Consider the following 16,804-nt stretch of genomic DNA (forward strand, 5'->3'; position numbering starts at 1 on the left):
TGAAAAAAGGAAAAATTATAGAACACCATTTTTTCTAAACATTTAATACATTATGTTAAACAAAAAAGCGTAACATATATTTTAACAGCTCAACATTTTTTATGATAGTTTTCTAGTTTACCTAGGTAGAATGGAACAAATGTCTTGCACTATAGACTATACGTCAAACATTCTATTAAAAAAAAAAAAAATCCGATTATAGTTTTAAATATGTAATATATTGAAGACTTTTTTTTTTTATTACAAATACTTTTCCAAAAATGTTCAACAAAAAAAAAACTAGTAGTCTCCTATGAAAACTATTTTTACGCACAGGTTGGAAATCTTCTATTTATATTATTACAACAAATACAAATGCCAACAATGAGCGTAGGTACATTATAATTTATAACCGTATGACCGAAATTATTAATATATTTTATTTTCGACTATTATTTCATTTTTTCGTCCATTATCCGGTCGGCAGATTTACTGCAAAATTACATAATCACTGCGCCGGCCTTTATAGGGTCACTTGAGTATTACCGAACCTAGAGTATGTGCGCGTATGTCGGAAGAAATGTAAAATAAACGGTGTATCTATTTACCTTTCAACTCCTCCTATCGGCCAGCGGTGGTTTCTACCCTATAAATCGAATCGGCGAGCGCTCGGTCTCCCACACTGCGTGCGCTCCACGGTACACGGACCGGACCAGTCGACGATTTCAGCCGTTCGTTCATTCGGTGTCACGCGCTAACAGCCGTCACACGTCCTCCGTACCGGTTTTCGATTAACACAAAACTCGTAATACGTTTCTATTATTTATTTATTTTTTTTTTAATTTTTAAATATTTAATATTTACGCTATCCCGCAATGTCGACGACGGTGGCAAACGGTAACGGGGTCGCGACCGACGTGGCAGCCTTGAAGAAGACCAAACCGCCGGCGTTGAAGAAACTCTCTTCGTGGAAGGACGACAACGATTTCGACGCTACCGGTAATCCCAAGACTCCTAGAACGTCTACAACGCCCGGTAACATATTATATAATGTTGTGTAGCGCAATTATAAAATAAAATAAACAAGGAGCTAAAAAAACAGTTAATCGTACAATCAAAAAACGGTTACAAGCTCAACCGGAGCTGAGATCAGTGGCCCGTAACTAGGATCAAATTATCAGTCGCAAAAAAAAAAACTATAGTCATATGACATATGAGAGCCGGAAGGGGGGAGGGGTCAGCCGGGTCTTAATTATACAATTTTAAATTATATTGTTAAAAAACAGTAAATTTTATAATACGCATACAAATATATAATATGAGTATTTAAAAAATTAAATAACAATTTTTTTAGTTATAAACCTATGTTAAATGTTTTGGGATTGGTCAAACAATCTAATCAATAAACTACATCAGGTACTTACATAGAGTTGCGAGTGCAAACACAAAATAATAAAAAGTAAAATGATTTTCAAAGTTACCAAGAAAATTATGAAAAACAATTTTTTTACTAAAATTAATATAAATAAAATGTATTTCTTTATAACCGTTTACTGAGTAGTTATATTTTTTTCCTTAGTAAAAATAATAATAACATTATACTTCTGGTGCCATGCAATTTAATTTTAAAACCAATCGTCAATTACGCAAAAAAAACCTCTTAGAAAATAAAAAAAAAAATCCAAAATCCCTTCATGAGGTAATTGGACGAAAACATTTTTGCATCTCTTTGATTTTCGGTTAGAACTGTTGAGTAATAAATAGTGTTTATTTTTATTGTAGTTCTAAAATTGTCATATGTATTTGTATATTGAGTAGTATGATGTGTCTCTTGGCAACCCACACGGTCGCCGGTGGGTAGCTCACTTGAAATAGAAGTTGTTTCTCTCTCTGCTTAACTTGTTAATTTTTATAAAAATAATGAATTTTTAAAAAAATGGCCTCGTGCGGGCTTAAGAAGTAGTATACACATAATAAAACTATAATAATTGGAAAAATATATAATTTTACATAGGTATTTCATTGAGATATATCGTCAGCCTATGCAATAGGCAATGGGCCTATTGCATAAGCTGATTCAGCAATGGGCGTAACACCAAAATACCAAATTTCACACTAACAGGAAAAAACGTTTAATTTATTATTTTTATTTCATTAGCAATTGCTTACTTTTTATCACACATTTTATGGAAAAAACACTGAAATAAAATCATTATTATACCAGCCGACGCACAATTTTTTTTCCTTTAAATAGTGTAATGTACAAAAAATTGATTTTTTTGTAGGTACGTCCTTTGTTAAAATGGCTGACGATATAATACAAGCTACAATACTTTCCAGTTTCCCACTATCGCATTTATGTTTTAGCATTGCGCTCTACGTATTATATTTAGGTAGTTGTTATACGTTAAAGTTCTTGTAAAATGTAGTTTTAAAATTAAAAGAGATACTAAAAAAAAAAAATTATCAAAATTTTAAAAAAAAATGAAAGAGAAAAAGAAATCACTCTACAAATGGCAATTCAATTATATTTTTAATTGCATATTATTGACATAAACTAAGAAACGTTGTTAGTTTTTATACATAATTTGTCTTTATGTACAAAATCAAATTTTACAATATTATTTGACAAACGCCAAATACGAACGAACTTTTGGAGCACACCCCCGAGGAACTTTTTGAAAATTACCCTGCATATGTGATAGGTACGATGAAAAAAATGTTCTCAAATTGTTTTGATTTTCAAATAGGACGGATAGGTAGATAGCATGGAATATTATTTAGATATTCAATGAAAACGTAACTTAAAATATCATTAACTCTTTCCTTCTGAAAGAGTAAAAACTTTTTCTTTATTTCTCTTGTTTATGTATGACGTAAGCGGGAACTCCAATTAGGCAAAATAAAGTTGATCTAGTCAATAATAACGGTTGTCAAACTGTACTAAAGTATTTTAAACTTGTTATATTAGAGTATGAGAGTATCTCATGAGCAGTTTGAGGGACATATTACTGGATTGCTGTTGAAGTGTTCTTTTCAATCAAATACGATTCTTGTGATTCAACTTTTCTACAACTATAAGTTGTGAAATTGGGTCTATATATGAACATGAAAAAGTTTTTAGGCTGAGCAAAAAGAATGAACAAGTTTTAGGGGGTCAAGCAAAAAAATATCGTGTAACTGCGTGATGACGTCACGACATACCAATCAAAATATTTAAAAATCAAATCGTCTATTTCACCTCTCAGTTTAACTAAATTTGTTTATTTTAAGCAACAATTAAGTACAAATTTACAATGACCAAAATGTATGGTTTTTCACACTAAATCAAACGTTTTTATATGTTATTCGTAGGTATACATAAACAGCAAATCCCAAATTTGGAACGTGCCTCACGCCGTATAGCAAGACGTGACACTTTAATTTCCAAAAAGTGAAACAATTTTTTGATTTTTCTGTTTAACTTGATTCGCACTGTACATTTTGAACTACGCTGTAAAACTATATTTTTACTTTGTCATACTAATAACTAATAAGTATGTATGTAATAAAACAGAAGTTTAAAGACTAGAAGACAAATGCATAATGGAAAAATGGTTAGGCTAGAATACACACAAAAAATCAAAGATAGCGTTGTGTAAGAAAAAAAAGTATGAAGAGTTAGATAACAAGCTAGGAGAAAATAAGGAAAAAAGACGTTTAGGAATAGAGCACAACATCGAGTGAACAGAAAATCAACGATTTTGCGAGTATGAAGAAATCAGTCACTAACTTTAAATAATTGTAACCAATATTCATTCATGATGTATTTGTCATACAATGATTTTATTGTATTGGATTAACAATGTTGTATTTTTCATACCTAGAAACTAGTTCTATAAAACTTGTTAGAATGAATTGATAGATAAATCAACTGATGCATAGGAAATGCACCCATCGTCATAAAAATAATCATGGAAAGAAAGGTAGAGTTAAGGCAAAAAATTAAGGTTAGAGGTAATTAAGAGATATGTGAGAATATCCAATCCTTATTTATTACTAATTTATTCCTAAACGTACAGAGTATGTACATTTAAAGGAATTATAAAGTAACACATGTAAAATAGATTAGAGTAGAGATAAACTATAAAAGAAAAAATAGAATAAGAAGAAAAATGGTCACTGATGAGAACTTGTGAAGGGTGACCACTGACCATCAACTCTATTTGTACAGGATATGACTTAGTAAAAAAAAAGTAGTAAACTAAAATAATTGGTCTTATATACGTACCGTTGCAAATAAAAATGTTGCAAACACTTTTTTAATGTGGTAATTTTTTTCAAAGAAACTACTGAAAACGGTGGCGCTTTAAATATTATACATAGCAAATAATTATTAATAATGTGACAATATTAATAAATGTGATCGAATAAGTCGATGAATACTTAAGTTCGGTGAAATCATTAAATCGACGATACCGTTATTTTCTTCATCGATTTTTATAGTATGGTTTACACTTATTTTTAATCCAGAAAACGTGAGTTTCATGGCTCTGCGTTTATGCTACTCGTGCAATAATGCTACAGGGCTAGAACAAACACTGTATAGTTATAATTTTAGTAACGTTCATTACACAGGGATTAATTCTTGTCTTATTATGAATATGATTGTGGTATTTTTTCCTCTCCTTTTAAATAGTAACCTATATTTTCTAAAATGAAACATCTTGTGAAAAATGATTGTAAGATGTACCTAAAGAATACTAAAAAACCTACTTTTCGAGTAGTTCGAAATTAGTAATTTTCCCTTTTTTTTACTGAGCAGGTCACGAGAAATGCACTTTCCACCACGATTTGGAACTGGACCACAAGCCGCCCACCCGTGAAGCTCTACTTCCTGACATGACAAACTCGTATAAAATGCTTTTGAGCGCCTTGGGAGAGAATCCCGAGCGCCAAGGTTTGCTTAAGACTCCGGAGAGAGCGGCAAAAGCGATGCTGTTTTTCACCAAAGGCTACGATCAAACGTTGACAGGTATAATTTTGATTAATTTATGCTTCGTAGTGTTTAACCGATAGCTTTGAAAATAAAATGTACGTTCTCGACACCAAATTAATAATGGGATTTTTGATTGGCCGCTTATAATGGTAAAAAGTATGTCATGTGTCATGTCCAATATTTTGTAAAGTGCGCATATGTTTTGAAATTTTAGCGCGCACAAAACATACATTAAACAAGCTGTTGTTTCGTTACTGCAAAATTACCTAGATAAATAAAGATTTTTTAATTAACTATATATTGTAAATAGTTACAGACATTTAAGGGGAATGTAAACGGTCTATTAAGTATAAATAATCGCCAGCGTATTTGTGTGTGACTGCGTGTAACTATTACATAGCTTAGGGCGAGCTTATTTTGTTCTCGATTATACAATATACATACTGCATACTAGCCATAATGCATAGTCTTACATTATTTTATAAGTAGCTTTAAAAGATCTAATTCTATTCCAAAATACCAATCGATGATCTAATAACGTGATAAAACTTCTGTTAGTTAACGGATTTAAATTATTTAGCACATCAGTCGTTCTACTTAGGTGTTTTCCTTGTTGTTTTTTTTTGTTGAAGTTTAATTGTTCATTAAAATGTTATATTTTTTTTCTAACTTATAAATTAAATGCTGTCTTTCGATTGATTTTGGAGCAAAAAGCGTAATACTTTTTTCACCACATGTACCTACTACTCATTTTACTATTTACCTGCACTATTCGTCTAACCAAAAATGTAAGTGCTTCAACTCGAGAATACAAATATAATATCGACTAGTAATTTTTCATTTCAAGGCTATTAATAAAAACTTAAAAATATTTAACTATAGATTTTTATTCTTTGAACTGTACAAATTTTAAATATATTACAAATAACATTTATACCCGACTGGTGCGGAGGGCAACTGAAACCGTTAAATTCCCATCCCCATCCCAGAACACAACTAAAGTAAAAAAAAAATTTTAACGAGAGTTATAAGCCAACTTATAACGTTAAAAAACCATTTTTTAAAACTATCAAATTTTTAACATACTTAACTAGGGGTATTATAAATTTCCGTGTGTAAATTATAAGTTATCATGGGTATGATGAGATATCACTAAAACTTATAAGGTTTACCCGTTTGAGAAGTTTCCGAGATTTATCATACATTTCGATAAAAGTGTAAAATTGGAGGGAGCTTATGAAGTACTGTTGATATTGTGTAACCCTAGTAATTGTATCGCTGTGTAGTTATTAGACTAGAGCGAAAATTAATTTAACAAACAATAAGTTAGTCAAGTCTTTCAAAATGAACTCCGTCTTTGAGATGTATTATAATAATATTTTAGTTTTAATATTACTGTGTAAAACTAAAAGAAGTTAAAATTAGAATATCTTCAGCACATGAGTGCAAACTACTCAAAATTATCAACATTTACAATTTTTTATTAACACTAGGAAATTATGTTGGTTAATATCATTTGGCCGTATTGATTGAACATACTAAGTAACAGTACTGACTACTATAAGCGATCACAGATAAAAATAATCGACTAACGATGAAACTCTTTTTTGTTATTAAACGCAAACTGTATTACTTTTTAATGAACGCATATCATTCATATAGTTTATATACGTGCTGGCATAAGTTTTGCGAGCTGTTCGAATTGAACATAAGCTAAAACGTGGGTTTCCCATTTTCGGCCGTAAAGTCATCGATAAGCGATCGACGATGATGGGCTATTGCAAAAAAAAACGTACTGCTTCTTAAGTAATAATTCTAAACGCTACACATTCTTGTTGGACATTTTTTTCCCGTTGTTGTTGCATAACTTATGAAAATAATTATTTGTTCTTGAAAAAATCGGCAATACCAGTAGGACGGCTAGCGTTGTTATTAACCGAAACAGCTTGACACTAAAACAATATTACCATAGATGTACAGACTATTGAACGCGCGCATGAAGGCGATAGTGGTTTGCCGTGGTGTGATTTTTGTACACGGCTCGACCTCTTTCTTGTCTCCGCGACGTTCCGACTTCATTACTATCAGTAGGTACATAGTATTATTATTGTTATTATTGTGACCGCTGCCGATAATCCATAATAGGCACTTTACACCAATATCGTGCCGTATTACCATAGCGTGAGCCCCGAGGCTATAGGTAACAGCGTGGCGGTTGTTGCGAGATGCCGTTACACGCGCACAGATAGTAGGCCTAATTATTATTATTATTAATTATTACATAAAATCGTTATCATAATCCAGAACGTACTTGTGTCTGGAGTGACAAATGTCGAGTTGAGAAAACATAAAAAATGCCAAAAGCGCAAGTTCAACATGTTGCCCGCCCCCAGATCCGATTACCGGCGCGGCGGCCGAGTGTCGGTGATTTCAAAAGCACTTGGCTGTAATTGAATTTGCTCGTCTCTCACCACGTCACGAGGCGCAAAGGTTCTTGCCTTTGAATAATACATGAAAGTCCAGACCGCCGTTTTATATTATTGCTATCGCCTTTGCCTTATACATACACATGTGAACCACGCCGCGAACCACTATTGTGTGTGTGCGTGTGTGTGTGCACCGTATTATTGTTATAGCCGACGGTTTGGAATTGCGGTTTTTAAGTGCAATGCCGTGTAATACGGTAAGCCGCCGCTGGTGTCCGAAGAGAGAGGTATTATATAGTAGGTAAGGTGAGCACACAAGGCCGCGTGTGTGTGTTATATTGTTATTATGACATTATAATATAATATATATATATATGTATACCGACACGGCGTGACGTGACAACGCAAATTGCCTTTGAGACCGGTCTTTTCGCTAATTGTAAAAGAAATTGACACGCGATAGCTGTTGATAACGTTAATGAATCGTCGGGTTTTCAAATCGAACCAGTTAAAGTGTATAAATAAACAGACCAGTTTACCGAAAATATGAGGTGTAAAAGTACCTATATTTTTGTTTTCGTACGTGCACGCAACAATGTGTCCTGTGATGTTTGCGATGCCAAGTGATTAGACGGTATTAGAATTTAGAACATAGTATTATAACCGCATTCACGAGCAAAAGTTAGAGGAACGCATAATTGAATATGAAAATACTAAATTATATTCGTACGCCTTCAATAACTAATTGCTTAAGAGCCTTTTACAATTTCAGAAGGAATTTAATACTTTTAAACAATTACAAAAGTACAGGTTGATCAATTCAAATAAGTTGACTATATTTCAGAATTAGTGTCTTATCCGTAATCATTAATGTTTAATGAATCACCCTGTATATATTTAATTAACTTTTTAAATAAAGGTTAAATATAATTTGCTGACACTTTTTGCCTGGTCAATAACCAGTTTCGGACCAGAATTGCTTTTAGCGTTATTAAAGTTTAAAATTTAGGACGAGAGGAAGAGTAGAGACAGGTGGAGTGTAGTATTATTTTTATCTGCGCGTACTACTCTACCGCATTCCAACTCCCAACCTTGTTTGCCTACACTTGTTTTAATTATTTAAGTAGCTTGTTATTATTATTATAAATATTCTATTAAGTCTTCTTCTCCTTGGAGTTCCTATCTATTTTGGATGTTAGAAATCATAATAAATATTTTTTGTTTCGGTCGATGAACAAATAAAACATGTCAAAAAAAAATTGCGTAGATTTTTCAACCAAGATTTTCTTCTTTTCCCAACTCTTTCATCCTTCTATTTTTTTCCTTGAAGTATAATACACAACTATTAATTATTATTACCTTTCAGGTAATATACGCAGTTCTAGATAACTTATTTAGTGAATTACAGACATAGGTTTACTGCAGATTACACATGTAATCACTCACATTTTCATAACATTTTTTGTGAAGTTATTTAAGCTGTACATATTTCATTGACAGAAATATACACGTGTATACCTTACTGAAGGTGACGTATACACAAATTATGTTTTGTCTAAAAAGTAAAATAATATAAAATATCATACTAGATTAGTAAAAAAACGTCCACGGTATACTTATATTTAGGTATACCTTAAATGATATACTGTCAATAGTGTCCTATTATTCAATTGCAGATATTATATGATACTTTTCTTTTAAATTGTTTTTCTGTAGTTGTAATATTTTTTCAATAAAAATAATACTGTTCAAGGAGGTGAGTATGCGAGGGAGTTAAAGAAGTCCATGATTCCGCATGTTTCTGACGGAACTGATTAATTTTCTTTTGACCTGACAACAAAGTAGCAACATTCAGTTATTGCAGTAGCTATACATTTAGTTCATTCGCTTTCAATTCAAAACACAACACAATAACAAGTTTTTTTTCCAATAAGCTACAACACCGAAGTTGTTATGTGAAGTTCTTAAATTTTTATCTACCGATATTAACAAAAAATTAGATAACGCGATAGCTTTCTGTATGCCTGTTATTATTATTGTTTGACTTACAATAGTAATTATATTTTGCAATTGTATAAAGTCTAACAAAACAGTCAATGTACCGTTAGAACAGTCAACTTACCAGAAGCCATTGCCAATTTGTAGTTTCTAAATTGCAATCAATCTTGTATATGATTAACAGATACAGTGCGTTTGCTTCTGCTCATTGTGTTACATATAATTAATTCAGCCTAATCAATAGTGCTGTACATTGTATTCCTTTAATCGATTTAAAGATATAGAGTCTAGAGATACGAGTAATTCATATAATCATATTATAGTAACAGTACCAGCAATTTTTAAGAAACAAAAGCGCGTGTCTAATTTGTATTATTTTGTTGAAATCAAATAATTAATATGAACAGGACAATAGGTACTAACTACAGTATGCAACTAACTACGCATTGTTGATGCGTAATAAGTATACATATGTACTAAAACTATATTATTTTATTTCTATAAAAAATGTTGATACAATTACATTTTCAAACGAAATAAATCAATTTGTGGGAAATATATACGATATTGTTTACTCTGAAATATATTGTTTTTATTTTTAAGTTATATAATACAAATAATTTTAACGTAATTATATTTCTTACATAAGACCATATAATATATATAACAGCTATGTCATTACTCGGAAAATGTAATTAATTTTAAGGCATTTGCCTTGAGATTTCATAAATGTGATTAGTGTAACATTTTAAATGTATTTTTGTAATAATAAATTGAGTTTTATAATATAAACAGACTGTATACAAATTTAACACGGAACTTAATTAAAAGAACAATGCATTGTTAAGCTAAATATGCAGTACTAACAAATGTGTTTCAACAAGTTTATAAGCCTCGGAAATTAATTCAATAGACGCTTCGACGTATGTACAGTATGAATGTGAATGTAATTTTATCATAACCTAATTATTCGTATGATTTAAGAGCATGCAACTCGACAAGCCAACTTCTATAATAATAATATAGATTACGACATCCAATGTTTTTTAAATGATTCTTTATTATGCATAGTTATTAATTTAAAACAAGTTAAACAGTTATTTTTAAAAAAAATGTTCAGATTTTATATGGCTCCGATTTTCTAATTATCAAAGCTATCCATACTATATGGAATACTTCAATATATTTTTTTTCAAATAAAAATGAAATTTCTTAAAGTTTAAATGAACAATGAACATGATTTCGACATTATGTTAAGACATTTGTATTTTAGTCCTTTATTACTTTTAGTAGCAATTTATTTTTCAATCAACTACATAGTCCTTGGGAAATTGTAAATCTGTAGCGTTAAACGCGCTTTTGATTCAATTTTATTATAGAAGCTTATCTGTTATAAAATGAAATCATGTAGCGATAGACAATATTATATTTTTTACTACATTTTAAACCCGGTGACAGCTAGTAAGAGATAACTTATTTACAGACAAAAAAAAAGAATTAATACAAGAATTAAAAATATTTAAACTAAATAATTTTTTTTTATACGAAACCTTAAGATAAAATACATGTTGAAACGAAATAAATCAATTTGATGGAAATATATTCGTATATAGTACACTGTACTTTGAAATGGTATTATTTGTATTAGATAGATCATTTGTATGAAATGATTATTTATATGATAGAATATTGATTTTATTTTTAAGTTATATTTAATAAAACAGTTCTAACATTAATTAACATAATAGTTAAAAATTGATATAGATAATTTATACAATATAGGTAGTAAATAATACTATGGCTATTACTTATATAGTATTTTATTGATGATCTCAAAAATAGCGTTCAAAGGTTTTTAAATAATATTCCACTTCATAATTAATTGTACGTAGCGGGTTTTAGGCATTCAGGTTTAAGTTGTTTTCGTGTATACGTAGTGTGGGTGAATTACTTAAGTTGAATTCGCTGATGACTGATGAGTACAAATATATTATACAGCATTTATAAATAATGGAAAACAGCATTTCAATGTTATTATTAATATAACCCGCCACAGTTGCTGTATTGATTTTCGAAATATGACTGTAACATTCAATTAGTGTCCGTTGAATATTGGATTGTAATGATCACGTGTCTGAGTAAGATGAACCGAATTAATATCGAACGAATAATATAATATTATACTGATAAACCGTCTACGCCGTGTTGCCTTGACAACGGTAAATCTAAAATTGCCATCGTTTCTGTACAGTTGTACAAAAAAGCTTTTAAATCAACGTGCATCACAGTATTGTCAAAGCGAAATATCTATATATATATAAAGCTCCCTCAGCTACAAGTGGTTGTAGCCACCGTCGTGTATTACCGGTCGGACCCCGCCAAATCCCTTTACCTCTTCCGTAAGGGATTATTAGTATTGTCTGAACGTTTAGAGCTTTTTATTCATCGATTTTTTTTTACGATTTCACTACTCATTTGTGTAGCATATTTAACTTGCAAAATGGACAATAAAATGCATTGTTATATGCTTAAAAATGTTATGTTTATTACAAAAAAATATATATATACCTATATTTGTTAAAGGTTAGGCTTCTATTTAGAAATAGTCAACGTCGACCTATGTGGAGCACTTTCTTCTCGCGGCACTCTAATATTCGTTACGTCGTAATAGATTTTTTTTATTCCTCTTTACATTCACTCCTTTTTGCTCGCCTCGACATCAAACCCGTTAAGTGCCTTTGTTAGCGATCCGAGCGTACTCAAAGGGACCAATTACCGAGGAACATCATCATCAGACGGAAAGTCTGACGATGACACATGACAAAGGTCGTGCATTTCAAAACCCACCTAGGCTAGGTTGGGTAATGTGATTAATACGAAGATAATATTAATATGATTAGCTCTAAATAACTTATTCATAATACATTTTGACAACATCAAAATATTTTATCTGCTTCAAGTTAAATGTGCTTACTAATGGCCATTCACGAGTTATAATATATAAATTATCGTCTAAATCTTATTTGTATTGCAGAAAACAAAATTATGTTAATTAATTATGTATTATTATTAAATAATAATGTATTATTATGTAATATTAATTATGTTATTAAAAAAAATGATATATTTGTACATGTATTATTATGATAATATATAATGAAGATCATTATATTATTATATATTATTGTAATATATACCTAATGATGAATTATAATTTTAACACAAGATGTATAATAATATAAGTATACTAAAACTTAATTTTATATCTTAAGTTATAACTTATAAACAATAACTAATTGTACTTAAACTCTTAATTGCGTATACATAAATGCATTTTTATACTTTAAGTTTAGTACTTGAAAAAAACTTAGCTTAAGTATTAAGTAATACCACATTTAGAAGAACGTAAATTTTATACCTTTGGGCATGACAATGGCTAAAAAGTAATGACCGGTCCAAACTAAGCAAAAATTCATCATTTACTACTAGCTACATGTTTCGCTTTTGACTGAAATATAGAAACAAATAGGAAACCACTTGTTGCAACACATTGAATTGCTAAGACATGGCTTTTGGTTTGAATTTTTCATTAGATTGGCGCAAGTACGCGAATACAATACTACATAGAATTTTTAATATGAAACGTGTGAACGTGTGTTAACTTTATTTTTTTAATGTGTTTTAGAAGTCCTCAATGATGCTGTATTCGATGAAGATCACGACGAAATGGTTGTAGTAAAGGATATTGAAATGTTTAGCATGTGCGAACATCATTTGGTGCCGTTTTACGGAAAAGTGTCCATTGGGTATTTACCGCAAAAAAAAATTCTAGGCTTGAGTAAATTGGCTCGGATTGTGGAAATGTTTAGCAGAAGACTGCAAGGTAAGACGAATGGAATAGATACATTTAAAGTTACCTATATAAATACCATATAACAGATTTATATATTATGTAAAGTTGCCAGTAACATAATACCTATTATAGATTATTATGAATAACTCATAACTTGCCTTTGCTCTATTAAGTATTAAATTTATCACTTAGTGTTTTATTGGACTGTGAAATAAGAACGTTACATATAACATGACATATGAATTACCTAATAAAAAAAAAATTATTATATTAATTTTTGTGTATTCCCATATAATATTCTCTTAGCTTTTCCTCCTATTTAGTATTTACTATTTACTATTTTCTATAGTTTTCTCTCATAGACAAAGATTTATAAAACTTACCCCGTTTCGGCCAAATTACTAATGACAATCCACTTATCCGTAAAATTTCTTTCAAAAAAAAACATTTCAAACAATTTTTTGTTGGATCTGATAAAAGCCAGAAAAATGAAATTAAAGCTTTTAATTTAAAAATAAAAATAAATTTTACAATTTGTCAAAAACCTAAATGGCAATTTTTACTATAGATAAATAAAAAAAATGACTTTAAAAACCATGCTTTCTAAAAAAAAGTCTTAATATACGTATAGTGTACCTACTACCTATATATTTGCACTCTAATGGCGCGTTTCAAACCATGCTACGCGGTTATATTATACGACCGCACGCACGGTGTACCTTTCAGTCTATTGGCCTAATATACTTGTTGTTTTGATATTTTGACACTAAGTGGCAGCATTATCGAAGAGATTTTATATTATGACTCTAGAACAACATTATTTGTAGGAAAAAACCATAAAATTTGGCATAAAAGTGCAGATGAAAATGTTCAAATCCGGGAGGTGATCAACCAAACGCGTTTTTCCAAAAAAGAAATACACTATTTAAGAAATACTTTGTACGCCGTATAATGTAGCTCGATGAATTTTAATTCGATTGACATGTGGTTTGACGCATTTTTTCCTTTAACTTATTGGTCGTTGCGCGATCTAAAAGTTTATTAATTATTATTACTTAATTAATAATAAATACTGTTTTTTAGAAATTGTTTATACAAAAAAATATTTTTTTCAAAACAAATCCTGGAAAAAACGGCTTTTTACACGACCCTCCTTCCTTAATTTGTTGCATCAAGAAACATGTAATTTTAAAGAAATGTCCATGCTATTTGACCATCCGGCATTTTCGACATGGACGTCGGGGTCCCAAAATTATAATGGAACATTATATTGTCATCCGATATTCGAAATTAATTTTTCAAGATTTGTAAAATACCCGTACTAACGTACGTACGTGTTAGTGAGTTAATAAAGAATAATAATAAATAATTGAAAACATTTGTTATAACAATTTTGACTTTTAATTTTAATTAACAATTTGTTTTTTTTTATTTAGTTCAAGAACGTCTCACTAAACAAATTGCCGAGGCCGTTCGTCAAGCTATCGATCCAGCCGGAGTGGCTGTGGTTATCGAAGGAGTGTAAGTTCTAATGACGTTCACATTAATGGCAGTGATTGCAAACCTTTTCTCAATAAACACATTTTCGAGCGAAAATTATGTTTCTTAATATTTAAGTTTTGGTTGATTGGTGTCTTGTAGAATGAGACAGAACGGGGATTTCACGTGACAGAAAGGTGTCATCTAGAGAGAATGGAATATTTTTATTAAAATGATTGTAGTAAGGCCAGCAAAAGTGATGATCATCTGTGCTTTAGTTATATTAATATTATAACAATGTTTTCTATAACATGTTTGTGTTTCTTTCAGGCACATGTGTATGGTGATGAGAGGCGTACAAAAGATCAACAGCAAAACCGTGACATCGACTATGACTGGCGTATTCAGAGATGATCCAAAAACCCGCGAAGAGTTTCTTAACCTAGTCCAATCAAAATAAATGATTGAATTCGACATAAGCAAACAATAACTGCATAATAATCCAAATATTTAAAACTGTTATTTTAGAGCAAAGTAGTATTTATTGATTTATGAAATCTCACGCGATACATATATATATATATATATATATATATATATATGATATTTATTTATTTATTTGTGTGCACTTTAATAATTATCACTCTAGTATAAATATATATATATAATATTGATAGTGTGATAATGGTGAATTGTTTCTGTTTTTAATTTTCTTCTTACCAACTTATATTAAATGTTATTTTATAGTTTATTTTTTTTTCAAAAATTATAAACATACAATCCACATTTTACACTTGTATATTTCACATTTATAATTTTATATTATTTTTTAGTACTTTAAATCGATTATATTCGTATTATTAATTATTATTATTATTATATTACATTGTTAAGGTATTGCTACTATTATAACCACGTTGGACAGCACTTACTTTGTGCTCAGTGTAGTCAAATTAAATATTTATAATGATTGAAACATATGCATTTCTTTTTTCCTTTAAATTAACTGTACGTAGGCTGATTCGTTAACACCTCTATACAAAAAAAAAAATCAGGATTTTTCAAAAGTATTATGTTTATTATTTGAAAAAGCGATGAAATGTCAAATTCAATGACTTAATACATACATTATCTTAATATATCATTTTGCATACGTTCTGTAATTAAATATACCGTTGCGGATGACAAAATATATGAACTAGCACTAACTTAGTAGATTCTAGTTTCTGGCTATAAATAGATTTTCCCTCAATGCCCAGTAAAAGTAATTAATAATAATATGTAATACCAGTATTTTTGTACATTTTCTGACAAATGTTGTTATAAATTGAGTCAAATCTGTGTGATGTCAATAAAATTCAAAAGCTTACATAAATGGCTCGTCTAAGAAGAACAAAAAAAACCTTAATGTTATTGATTTTCAGATTTAATGTTAGCGGTCATGTTGCTTGTGTAATTATTAATACCGTATTATATAACGTATTGTTCAATGCTTTTGGAATATTCTACTAAATGTACCCAAACGTGACACAACACTCATAACATATCAGCTCACACTTGCTCAAAACACCAAAATCTATTATCGTGTCATCTTTGCCACTATAGGTGTTTAACTAACAATGCCCAACTTCATCGTATAATCTTTATCCATTTATCGTATTTTAAACAAACGTCTTCATTTTTTCATCTCTACAACACTAATTGCATTATCTACACATCCATGGCTTCTTTCCTGTCTTTACCAACAATATGAATATAATTAAAGTAGTATTTTAGGTCTCACGATAGTAAACGAACGGTAACGCGTATTAAATGGTTTTTAATAATGGTTTATAATTTTGAATAGTAATTAATAATAATTGCATTTCAAAATTAAAATTGTTGAATGCTAAGTTTATTTAAGCCTCCTGTTTTAGTTGATTCGAAGTACCGCTTTGTCTACATGCCTGTGTTTCTCAATATAATAACTAACCTGTACATTCTGTATATTTTTTACAAATTTTATGGACAACAAATAACAATGATTAAACTTTTAGCAACCTCTAACCTTTCTAATTTGGTTCGAAAATTAAAAGATTTGTGGTCTAACAA

General features: G+C 30.1%; 1 protein-coding gene across 2 annotated transcripts; it reads left to right on the plus strand.

Annotated features, from left to right (window-relative positions):
* Positions 1-676: 676 nt before the first annotated feature.
* LOC126844246 (GTP cyclohydrolase 1) lies at positions 677-15,643 on the plus strand. 2 transcript variants are annotated; one of them, XM_050582281.1, is made up of 5 exons: positions 677-978; positions 4,784-4,993; positions 13,067-13,264; positions 14,671-14,755; positions 15,044-15,643. In XM_050582281.1, exons 1-5 carry the CDS (start codon positions 855-857, stop codon positions 15,171-15,173), a joined length of 747 nt encoding a protein of 248 aa, XP_050438238.1. In that variant the 5' UTR covers positions 677-854; the 3' UTR covers positions 15,174-15,643. The 2 variants fall into 2 exon arrangements, with proteins under 2 accessions (XP_050438238.1, XP_050438237.1); XM_050582280.1 differs by having other exon boundaries at positions 677-1,014; positions 15,044-15,638.
* Positions 15,644-16,804: the final 1,161 nt, after the last annotated feature.

This window comes from Adelges cooleyi, unplaced genomic scaffold (assembly GCF_023614345.1).
Source record: "Adelges cooleyi isolate 19-005CV unplaced genomic scaffold, UGA_ACOO_1.1 ACOO_flye_CR_arks_rails_tigmint_CR_PRNA_651, whole genome shotgun sequence".
Lineage (NCBI taxonomy): Eukaryota > Metazoa > Arthropoda > Insecta > Hemiptera > Adelgidae > Adelges > Adelges cooleyi.

Coding starts and splice junctions, on each gene's coding strand:
- LOC126844246 (XM_050582280.1), top strand. CDS start 855: ATGTCGACGACGGTGGCAAACGGTAACGGGGTCGCGACCGACGTGGCA. Junction 1,015..4,783: donor TAGAACGTCTACAACGCCCG/GTAACATATTAT, acceptor TTTACTGAGCAG/GTCACGAGAAATGCACTTTC. Junction 4,994..13,066: donor CTACGATCAAACGTTGACAG/GTATAATTTTGA, acceptor AATGTGTTTTAG/AAGTCCTCAATGATGCTGTA.